At 55.6% G+C, this 12,951-nt stretch overlaps 1 protein-coding gene across 1 annotated transcript; it reads left to right on the top strand.

Annotated features, from left to right (window-relative positions):
• Nucleotides 1-217: 217 nt before the first annotated feature.
• LOC133347046 (probable G-protein coupled receptor 75) lies at nucleotides 218-7,462 on the top strand. The gene is given in 3 exon segments (XM_061558936.1): nucleotides 218-716; nucleotides 3,944-5,321; nucleotides 5,324-7,462. Coding segments are annotated over 2 exon segments (1,854 nt in total). The 5' UTR covers nucleotides 218-716; nucleotides 3,944-4,534; the 3' UTR covers nucleotides 6,391-7,462.
• Nucleotides 7,463-12,951: the final 5,489 nt, after the last annotated feature.

Here is a 12,951-nt window from a genome sequence, read left to right as displayed (position 1 = left end):
TCGCACATTTTCCATTTCCCTCTTTTTTTAATGCCACTTCATAGACGAACGTGCCGAGTTTTTTTGTCGTTGCTGCTCCCATCCTTTTCGCGTGGTCTCCCACCATTTTGGCCCGTGTCTAGGTGTTGAAGGTCATGGTACATGCGCACACACACCCCGTGCTTCCCATCCCCGATGCACGATGCCCCCCGCTCCCCCCCCAGTGTTGCGCATCGCCAGCACCGCGTAGTCTGAGCGAGAGAACGAGCCAGCTGACACCTCCAGCTGCAGCAGACCGATTCATCATTTCGGATGTCGCGTTGCAGTCGGTCGAATCGCGCTGCGAAGATGAAAGATGCTCGGTTTATTTTCGCACACTTTTACTGAGAGCGAGCGCTGCTATTTCTCGCGAGCGTTCGTCTCTTGCTGCGGTCTTTTAAATGCGGCTTCAAAGAGGCAGCCGTCTGTCGGCTAGCGGGAAGGTGGGGGGATGTGTGTGAAGAGTAGCGGTGTCACATCGTAAAGCACGAGGAGGAGGAGGAGGCTGCGCATCGCGAGGAAGAAGGAAAGACGTTGCCCGGGTGGATCCTTCGAGTGGAGACCCGAGCTCCTGCAATCACGCATCGGCCACCAACGCGTTCATCCAAATCCTCATTCATTCATTCACTCATTCGTTCATGTTCGATCCGCGCGTTCTGGAAGAGGGCGGACGGAGACGCGCCTACGACGAAATCTGGGTAAATGCATTCATACGCCGTGCCCCTGTGCTATTGTTGCTAGAATAGCAGTGACGATGATGATGATGTTGTTGTCTGTGTATGGGTTGCGCTTGTGTGGGATTCGCTGGGGTGAGGGCTCACATTGGCATGCCGCGGCGCGCGCCGTGCACACACACGCGTGAGCAACGCGGCGCAGGCCGGGCAGAAACACAACCCCCATACACACAATACACACCATACACACACACACACCGTATACACACAATACACACACACCGTATACACACCATACACACACACACCGTATACACACAATACACACACACCGTATACACACAATACACACCGTATACACAATACACACACACCGTATACACACAATATACACACCGTATACACAATATATACACACCATATACATACAATACACACACCATATACATACAATACACACACCATATACATACAATACACACACAATATACACACCGTATACATACAATACACACACCGTATACACACAATACACACACAATATACACACCATATACAATACACACACAATATACACACCGTATACATACAATACACACACAATATACACACACCGTATACATACAATAACCACACAATATACACACACCATACACACAATATACACACCATATACATACAATACACACTATACACACACACCGTATACATAAAATACACAATATACACACCATACACGTACAATATACACACCATATACATACAATGCACACAATATACACACACCGTATACATACAATACACACAATATACACACCATATACATACAATACACACACATCATATACACAGAATATACACACAATACACCCACAATGCACACTACACACACCATACACACACCATATACACACACACCATACACACACACCATATACACACAATACAGACCATATACATACAATATACACGCACAATACACACAATATAAACACACCGTATACATACAATACACACACATCATATACACACACAGAATAGACACGCAAAATACACACACACAATACACGCATCATATACACACACACACCCCATACACACATCCCATACACACACACCATACATGCACCATATACTCTCCATACATACACCATATACACCCCATACACAGCCAAAACACACCATATATACACACCGTACACACATACTCAATACACACCCAATACAACCAAAATAAACCCATACACACACCGTACACATATACACACACACAAAACAAAGAAACACAATACACACTATACTGTAGACACAATACAACATACACACGCACACACCAGACACACCCATTACAACCCGTACACCCACACCATCCACACGATACACACCCCAACCCCACATGCACCCTCACACCATATACACACATACCACACACCCCCATACATGCGTACACAGCCCAACATACACACACCCTCCTATCAACCAATACGATTTACTCGTATATTATTGTACAGGGAAATTTAGTTACACAAAGACACACACACACCATAACAAAGACACACACACCATAACATACACAAAGACACACACCATAACATACACAAAGACACCATGACATACACAAAGACACACACACACACCATAACATACACAAAAACACACACCATAACATACACAAACACACACACACCATCACGTACACAAAGACACACACAATACCATACACAAGAACACACCATAACAAAGACACACACCATGACATACACAAAGACACACACACCATGACATACACAAAGACACACACCATGACATTCACAAAGACACACACAATACCATACACAAGAACACACACACCATAACAAAGACACACTATGACATACACAAAGAGACACACACACTGACATACACAAAGACACACACACCATAACATACACAAAGACACACACCATGACATACACAAAGACACACACACCATGACATACACAAAGACACACACACCATGACATACACAAAGACACACACTCACCATGACATACACAAAGACACACACACCACGACATACACAAAGACACACACACCATAACAAAGACACACCATATCATACACAAAGACACACTCACCATGACATACACAAAGCCACACACACACCACGACATACACAAAGACATACACAGCATAACAAAGACACCATAACATACACAAAGACACACACACACCACGACATACACAAAGACATACACACCATAACAAAGACACACCATAACATACACAAAGACACACACACACTGACATACACAAAGACACACACACCATAACATACACAAAGACACACACCATGACATACACAAAGACACACACACACCATGACATACACAAAGACACACACACCATAACATACACAAAGACACACACACCATAACAAAGACACACACCATATCATACACAAAGACACACACCATAACAAAGACACCATATCATACACAAAGATACACACCATAACATACACAAATCACACACACACCATGACATACACAAACACACACACACACACCTCCAACACCCAGGCACGAATCCCCTCCCTCTTCCTCTCGCATCCACGCAGTCTCATCCACGCAGTCTCATCCACGCAGTCGCATCCACGCAGTCTCATCCACGCAGTCGCATCCACGCAGTCTCATCCACGCAGTCTCATCCACGCAGTCTGGCGCCCACGGGGGCGACTCAAGCGAGTTGCTGGGGGCAGCAGCCGGGATTGTCAGAACGAGGATCGTCTCGCGTTGTGTGCCCAGTCACGGGGGACGAGGGGAACGAGGGGGACAGGACCCCTGGGGGGGGGGGGGGCACTGTAGTGAATTAACTGGAGGAGGTGGTGGGGGGTGGGGTCGAGGAGTCAGTGGGTGAGGGAATGACGGGGAGTCACAGGACCCTGTGGTGAGCGGACTGGGGACGAGAGGACTTTGTGGTGAGCGGATAAGTGGACCACAATCCCCTACCGCGATAGGGGTTCTGGAGTGGTGGGGAGGGAGGACGACCACGAGGGGATTTGCGCCGTGCGCTCCCTTTCAGCGAGCGCCTGCTCAGGAGCTTGGCTCCTCCGGGGGCCAAATCAAGCGATGCGTCTTGAGTCAACGATTTCGCCTGGCTAATACCTTGAGACGGACCATCTGTCTTGCGAGGTGGTCCAGGACTCCAGGGCGCGCCATGTGACAAATGCGAGGCCCCGCGTCACCCCGTGCTCTCTCCGTCTCGCCCAGGAGGTCGGGCGCCCTGAATTGAGGGGGAAGGCACCACCAGGCGAAGATGAGGAAGGAGTGCGTTCGGGGCCGTGGAGGGCCTCACCTGACCGCCTGAGGGAGCCTCACCTGGTGACCTGAGGGGACCTCACCTGGTGGCCTGAGTGAACCTCACCTGGTGACCTGAGGGGACCTCACCTGGTGACCTGAGGGGACCTCACCTGGTGACCTGAGTGGACCTCACCTGGTGACCTGAGGGGACCTCACCTGGCGACCTGAGGGGCCTCACCTGGTGACCTGAGGGGACCTCACCTGGTGACCTGAGGGGACCTCACCTGGTGGCCTGAGGGGACCTCACCTGGTGGCCTGAGGGGACCTCACCTGGTGACCTGAAGGGACCTCACCTGGTGGCCTGAGGGGACCTCACCTGGTGACCTGAGGGGACCTCACCTGGTGATCTGAGGGGACCTCACCTGGTGACCTGAGGGGACCTCACCTGGTGACCTGAGGGACCTCACCTGGTGACCTGAAGGGACCTCACCTGGCGGTCTGAGGGGGCCTCTCCTGGCAACCTGAGTGGGCCCTTGTTCACCGCGCGCGCCCCCTGCCAACATGAACGACAGCAGGCCGGGGCCCCTGCTGACGCCGCTGCACGCGTCCGCCTCCCCGAGCCACCACCTCCTCCTCCTGCCCCACAGCCAGCCGCAGCAGCAGCAGCACCACCTCCTCCTCCCCGACACCGGCGGCCCCGGACCCGATGGGGTCGGCCCCGCGGCGCCGGCTCTGTCCCGCGCCACGCTGGCCGCCTGCACGCTTCTGCTGGCGCTGCTCTTTTGCGTGGGCACGTACGGGAACCTCGTGGTGTTCCTCTCCTTCTTCGACCCGTCGCTGCGCAAGCTGCGCACCCACTTCGACTTCTTGGTGCTGAACCTCTCCTTCTGCGACCTGTTCGTGTCGTGCGCGACGGCGCCCATGCTGGGCTCCGTGCTGCTCGTGCGCCACTGGGCGCGCGGCGCCGTCTCGCACTCGCTCTGCTTCTCGCTGCAGCTCACGGCCGCCGCCTTCCCGCTGCTGTCGCTTCAGACGGTGTCGGTCATCGCCGTGCAGAGGCTGCGCCTCGTGCTGGGTCAGCAGCCGAGCCAGGCAGCGGCGATGCTCGTGTCGCACGCCTCCTCCGCCTCGGCGCTCCTCCTGTCGCTGCTGCTCTGGGCGCTGGGGCTCATCCTCGCCGCGCTCGCCGCCCTCCGCGGGCACACGAGGGGCCCCGGGCCGGGCCCGCAGCTCTGCCTGCCCCTGCTCTCGGGGGGCCTCGTGCTCTACGCGTACGCCGCCGACTTCCTGCTGTGCCTCGTGGTGCTCACCGTCTCGTACGCGCTCATCGCGCACGCGCTGCGGCTCAAGCGCGGGTGCGCAAGGGGGCCATCATCACCGTGGACGTGGCACCGGGGGCTCACCCGGGGGCCGGGGAACGGCCGTGCGCGCCCGACGCGGCGGCCGCGGCGGCGGCCCCGTGCGCCGGCGCGACCCGCGACCACGGCCCTGGCCCCGCCGACGACCCCGCGTTGAGGATGCGAGGGCCCGGCCTCATGGCCACGGCAAAGGACTCGAAGGCGCTGCTCACGTGCCTCGTGATCGCCCTGTCGGCCCTCGCCTGCTGCATGCCGCTGTCCGTGGCGCTGCTGCAGGGGGTCATGTCCGCGGGCCCCAACGGCGGCGTGGCCAGCACGCAGCTCGAGGTGTTCGGCTACACGCTGCTCTTCCTCAAGTCGGGTCTCAACCCGTTCCTCTACTCGCGCAGCGGGGCAGGGCTGTGGAAGCGCCTCTCCTGCTGCCTCCGCGCGCTCTCCGCGCCGCTGCTCGGCGTCTGCACCTGCTGCACCTGCTGCTCCTCTTGCTGCTGCTGCTGCTGCCGGCCCAAGACGCGGCTGCGCGCCGTGGGGAGAGGAAACCTGAGCGCAAACTGCGCAAAGTCGTCCCACCACGACACCAACTCCGCCTGCATCCTGTCCCCGAAGCGGCCGGCGTCTACGTACGACCGTCCCCACCACCACCACCATCATCACCACCATCGGCACCACCGGCATCAACAGCAGCAGCAGCAGCCGCAGCCACCTGGTCCACGTGGGGGCCGCGTGGACCAGGCGTGCGGGCCCAGCCTGCACAGCCTCCAGGCCGGTGCCGAGGGGCGCCGGGGCCCCGGGCCGCGTTCCGAGCGCCGCCCGTTCGCGCACAGCGCCTCGTCGCCCATCAACAGCCGCGTGGAGCCCTACTACAGCATCTACAACAGCAGCCCGTCCCCTCCCAGCAGCCCGGGGGGCAGCGTGCAGCACCAGCGAAGGGGGCAGCATCCCCGTCGGGGGCAGCGCGGGGCCAGCGGCTGCGTGTGTGCGGCCCCGGCGCTCACGGAGTTGCTGATGGAGCCCGAGAGGCCAGCGGACAGGAACATGATCCCCCTTCCGTCCGTGTGACCGCGGGCTCGTTCCCCTGCCCAGCCCCCGCGTCTCTCCCCCTCGACACTCTCCGCTCTCCGCCCTCCGCCCTCCGCTCCCCACTCCGCTCTCGATGCATCCTGTCTCCACTCTCCCCTCTTCTCATCTTTCCACTTCTCCATTCCCGTGTCTCCTCTCATCCTTGCTCTCCTATCTCCACCCTTCTGTCTCCAGTTCCTACTCTGCACTCTCCTCTCCGTGGTCCCCTCTATGCCGGCGTCTTGTCACTCTCCTCTCTCCACTCGCATCTCCTCTCTCCACGGAACTGGTTCGCCGATGATTTCGCATCAGCCGCACCGCGCAACCTCCGCGCTCAAGCGGGTCCGACACGGACACTGTCGTGACTGAGCTAACGCCGGCACAGGTACCTGGGACATGCACGCAGAGACAGGTTCCTGGGACAGGCACGCAGCGAAATGTATCTGTTCCCGTAACGCTGAGACGGGGTTACCTGGGACACACACGCAGAGACAGACACCTGTGACACACACAGAGACAGGGACCTGTGACACACACAGAGACAGGGACCTGGGACACACACACAGAGACAGGGACCTGTGACACACACAGAGACAGGGACCTGGGACACACACACAGAGACAGGGACCTGTGATACACACAGAGACAGGGACCTGTGACACACACGCAGAGACAGGGACCTGGGACACACACAGAGACAGGGACCTGTGACACACACGCAGAGACAGGGACCTGGGACACACACACAGAGACAGGGACCTGTGACACACACGCAGAGACAGGGACCTGGGACACACACAGAGACAGGGACCTGTGACACACACGCAGAGACAGGGACCTGTGATACACACAGAGACAGGGACCTGGGACACACACACAGAGACAGGGACCTGGGACACACACAGAGACAGGGACCTGTGACACACACGCAGAGACAGGGACCTGGGACACACACAGAGACAGGGACCTGTGACACACACGCAGAGACAGGGACCTGGGACACACACACAGAGACAGGGACCTGGGACACACACAGAGACAGGGACCTGTGACACACACGCAGAGACAGGGACCTGGGACACACACAGAGACAGGGACCTGTGACACACACGCAGAGACAGGGACCTGTGATACACACAGAGACAGGGACCTGGGACACACACACAGAGACAGGGAACCTGGGACACACAGAGAGACAGGGACCTGGGACACACACACAGAGACAGGGACCTGGGACACACACACAGAGACAGGGACCTGGGACACACACACAGAGACAGGGACCTGGGACACACACACAGAGACAGGGACCTGGGACACACACAGAGACAGGGACCTGGGACACACACACAGAGACAGGGACCTGGGACACACACGCAGAGACAGGGACCTGGGATACACACAGAGACAGGGACCTGGGACACACACACAGAGACAGGGACCTGGGACACACACGCAGAGACACGGACCTGGGACACACACACAGAGACAGGGACCTGGGACACACACACAGAGACAGGGACCTGGGACACACACGCAGAGACAGGGACCTGGGACACACACAGAGACAGGGACCTGGGACACACACAGAGACAGGGACCTGGGACACACACAGAGACAGGGACCTGGGACACACACACAGAGACAGGGACCTGGGACACACACACAGAGACAGGGACCTGTGGCACACACACAGAGATAGGGACCTGGGGCAGGCACGTGGCCGCGATGTTCATCTCTCGCAGTCGCGCGGCCCGATTCGTTATCAAACGCGGCGAGACCGAGGAACGGCTCTTCCGCCCGTTATCACGCGAATGTTGCGAGGCTGTACTTGTGTTTGGTTGAGGGCACAAGTAATGTACCGTATTATAATTGGTGTAAACTACTGCTTTCTTGAATTGTTGAGCAAATTCCTGCGATGCTCCAGACGTTGATGCGGGGATCTGCTTCGGGGCAGGACACCGCAGACGCACGTGCACAAACGGTGCCTCTCCCCAGGCCACCCGTCTCCGATCTGTTCCACGAACTCTGTGAAACTTCTGTGACCGCGAGCGGCGCTTTGGTTGTAAACTGCTATAAACGGACGAATGGATTAGCCGTGTCCAACACAATTCACCATTTGGCTGCCAAAACCCCACTGCGCAGCTCGTCACCCATTCTTTATTAACGACTGCAGTGTCGTGTGCTGGGGAGCTGGGGAGCTGTGGAGCTGTGGAGATGGGAGCTGTGGAGATGGAAGCTGTTGAGATGGAAGCTGTTGAGATGGGAGCTGTTGAGATGGGAGCTGGGGAGATGGGAGCTGTGAGATGGGAGCTGGGGAGATGGAAGCTGTTGAGATGGGAGCTGTTGAGATGGGAGCTGGGGAGATGGGAGCTGTTGAGATGGGAGCTGTGGAGATGGAAGCTGGGGAGATGAGAGCTGGGGAGATGGGAGCTGGGGAGATGGGAGCTGTGGAGATGGGAGCTGGGGAGATGGGAGCTGGGGAGATGGGAGCTGGGGAGATGGGAGCTGTGGAGATGGAGCTGGGGAGATGGGAGCTGTGGAGATGGGAGCTGGGGAGATGGAGCTGGGAGATGGGAGCTGTGGAGATGGGAGCTGTGGAGATGGGAGCTGGGAGCTGTGGAGATGAGAGCTGGGAGCTGTGGAGATGAGAGCTGGGAGCTGTGGAGATGAGAGCTGTGAAGCTGGGGGCTGTGGACCTGTGGAGCTGTGGAGATGAGAGCTGTTGAACTGGGAGATGGGAGATGTGGAGATGGGATATGTGAAGCTGGGAGCTGTGGAACTGGGAGCTGTGGAGATGAGAGATGGGAGCTGTCGAGATGGGAGATGTGAAGCTGGGGAACTGACAATGTGGAGGAATGCTTTAGTTTCGTGTTTGAGTTGTGCTCTCACGCCTGCTTGAACCAATGGCAGGCAGTGGCAGGCAGTAAGTTCACAGTGTATCGGTGTTATAATTACAATATTGGTGTTAACCGTGTTAAGAGATGGGCACATTTTAGTATTCAGCAGCAGATCGCTTTGATTTGTACATTTCTTAAACGCGTAAATAGGTTGAAAGGAAGTACTGTGCGGTATTGTAACACGACGGAGGGTATATTTTCTCGTTTTTTTTCAGTACTGTACATAATAGAGAGTGGAAAGTAATTTGTAACAAAAATATTGGCCGGCTGAAAACGCCAAATCTCGCTCAGCCATGAAACGAAACAATCTGTGTGCTTTTCCTATTTCGTATTGAATAAATGGATGATCACTGAAGAATCACCACCGATAGTTTGTATAATGGTCGAGCTTGCAGAGTTCCACTTTGAGACATGCTGCTGCATGGCAAATCGGCGATGTGTGTGTGTGTGCGCGCGTCTGTGCACAGGTGATTGTGGTGCGCGTGTCAAGGTGTGTGTGGGGAGCGGCAGTGTAGCGGTTAGCGCGCTGGGCTACGAACCCGACGACCCGAGTTCGATTGCCGCTCACGGCCAACACCAATGACGCTTATATTACCTGAACCGATTCTGGGCCTCCTCTAGGTCGACTCAGTCTCAAATGGGTACCTGGGGCGATGTGTAAAACGTTGCCACTAGGGAGACAAAGGCGGCCGGGCGTGGTGTTGACCATGTGCTCTGCCGGCCTTGACAGGTGGTCGCTCACAGCACTTGCCCCAAAAGTCTGTTTACGGCTATACGGGGGATCTTTGTCTTGTGTGTGTGTATAGGTATTCAGTGTACACTGTTACAAAAAAACAATTCACCAGCAGCGTCGTAAACAATGGCCTTCTCACACATCGTCAAGATAACAGGCGACCGTTTCGAGCAATAGATCTTTTTTTTTCAAGAACTATTGTTTGAAACGTTAGCGTCCTGTCGGGAAGCTGCTGTGCGCGCGTGTAACTTGATAGCCGAGGTGTTTTATTGAATTGGGCTCCACCGCAATTCGTCATCTAACTCAGTGGCTTTTCTTCTTCTTCTTAACCTGGGGGTGCATCACGCGCTCCCCGGGGGTGCGAGATGCCCTCTCTGGGGGGTAGCGGATTTTTTGAAAGCTAAATGCTCGAAACACAAATTAAGCACGGTCACGTAAGTGCAACTTAATTTTTACTTCATCAACCCCTACGTATTTTTTGAACGTCATATATATTTTTTTAACGATTGAGAACCAAAGGGGTTTTGCAAGGCTGCAGTCAAGGTGAAGAACCACTGCCCTAACTACTCTCTACACGTGCCACCCATGTCACGACTGACGTGGCACCAGTGGCGTTGTGGCTGCATCGTCAGCTCAAGGGGTTACGGAAATCGGTCAGGCAGAGGCCCCAATATTTGATACGTCTCGCACGATCGCACCTCGGCTATTTATTATATATGGCGGCTCCTCTTGCCTAATCACATCATTACATACCGGGTTTTTGTTGTTGTTCTTGTTACGCTGTTGTTGAAACCATGTCTCATGGTGGTTTGGTCAAGGGGGACCCAACTCGGAGCTTTGGCCACCAGGACGGGCCAAGGCACCCCCTGCCCCCACGCTAGTTACGCTTCTGCGTGCCACCAATGTAAGGGGGGGGGGGGGGGCTCGATCCTAGCAGCAGCCGCGACAGCAGCAGCAGCCCGGTGGCATTCGTGGTAGTAGCGACGTGCCGCAGACACTGGGACACCCGGCGTGTCTGCCTGGGGCAGCCACGCTCAGAACGCGCCGTGACAGATTTGAACGCCGGTTTACTCCGTCGCGGGTTTTCCCTTCGCGAATCGCGTCGCAGTCTTCGTGGTCGCGATGAAACCCAGTTTCACGTCTCTCTTCATTCCCTCCTCGTGTCGCGCTCTGCGCCGCCACGACGCTTGAGGGTGTGACGCGACCCCGGGGGGCTCTTCTTGTTGTTCTTCTTCGCGTGGCTGACGTTGATGTACACCAGTGGCTCTTCACCTGGGGTGCACGCATCCCCTAAGGGGGTGCCAGATGCCCCTTCTGGGGGTACGAGCCATGGCCAGATTTCTTTAGAAGGTATAATCATCGCAACACAAGTTGAGCACGTGCACGTGAGTACAACGACTTTGCTTCATCAAACCCCGTGTATTTATTAACATGCTGCGTTGTTTTACGATTGATAACCAAAGCGTGCAAGGCTGCAGTAAAGGCTATCCCAGTGTTCTTCATCGCAAGGCCTGCCAGCCACTGCCCCCCCCCCCCCCGACAATAGACACACGTGAGAACACCCCATCATCATCGTCATCGTCGTGCTGCCAAATCCCAGTGGTTTCAAATGTGTGGCGGCCCTCACACTGATGCCTTGTGCCCCCCCCCCCCCCGCTCTGACAATGAGTGAAGATCGCTGCTAAGGGGCCGTCCATAAATGACGTCACGCACCTAGGGGCGGGGGGGGGGTTAGACATTTGTGACGATGTGTGACGAGGGAGGGGGGTGAGAAATGTGACGTCACATCAAAATGCGCAACTTTAAATAAATATAGACAACACGTTCTACTTAATTAAATAGACTTTTTAATAAATGTTTTCTGCTACGACATCAGATTGCAGCGCCACATTAAATACGCACTACAATGACAATAGTTTGAAGCGATTTGAAGTATGTTTAAACATTTTTGGGTGGGGGGGCAGAGCTTTATGACGTCATATTTGAGGGGGGGGGTCTGACTTTTGTGACGCCGTGTGACGAAGGGTGGGGGGGGGGGGTCAAAAATCGTCCAAAATCGCGTGACGTCATTTATGGACAGCCCCAAAGATCGCCTAATGTTACATCGGCGGCGGTCGAGGCAGATTAATCATTTGCGTCAGGAGTATCGGAGTTGGTGTATCGCCTGTGATTATTTGGGAATCGGGCATTGAGTCGTGGGATGTCCCACGGTCCTGTTGTGGGTAGGGTGACCACAGTCGGCACAATTCGCTCTCTTAAAACCATGGCGGCGGGGGGGAGGGGGGGCTTGTTTAGAAGGGCCATTGGCACGAAACGTCGCCCATTAGACATGCACTGTATTTCCACCCCACCTTGAGGACGATGTTATTGGCACAGACTGGAAAAAAGCGTTGCCCGGCCGAACCGCAGCAGTGACGTCAATGCATTTAAATTGCCTCGAGACGCTGGTGGAGGGTGGGGGGGATGGCGTGTTGAACGGCGTTAGATCTTAATTTTGGAGCTTTCGTGACTGCAGGAATTATTCTTTGGTTAGTTAGATCGTCACGGCTGAAGACGGCGCTGCCCGCAACTTTACGGTGACCATTCCTCTTGCTCGCGTGCCCTCTCCGCTCCCCGTTCGTCCCCTACGCGGCCTCACCAGAACACAACAGCGACCGTGCGCACGAGCATTGGCAATGTCCGCCTCCCAACACGCTCGTCACTGACACCGCTCTTCAACAGCAATTACAATATACTGTGCCAAGCGACGTTCCGGGCAATGGCCACTAGTTCATAGCCACTTTGTCCCGCTAATTAGAAGGCCCATTGCCCGAAACGTCGCCCGTTATATTTACCCCCATTTAAGGACGGCGCTGTTGATCAATGAGTTGTTGTTTTTCTCTACGAGATCTGTGTTCCCTCCCTCCCCCCTACCCAGGGTTGCGTCTT

This window comes from Lethenteron reissneri, chromosome 25 (assembly GCF_015708825.2).
Source record: "Lethenteron reissneri isolate LAM-NWPU_2019-01 chromosome 25, ASM1570882v1, whole genome shotgun sequence".
Classification (NCBI taxonomy): domain Eukaryota; kingdom Metazoa; phylum Chordata; class Hyperoartia; order Petromyzontiformes; family Petromyzontidae; genus Lethenteron; species Lethenteron reissneri.
The sequence above is the reverse complement of the archived record's forward strand: the minus strand, read 5'-3'. Positions and strand labels throughout refer to the sequence as shown.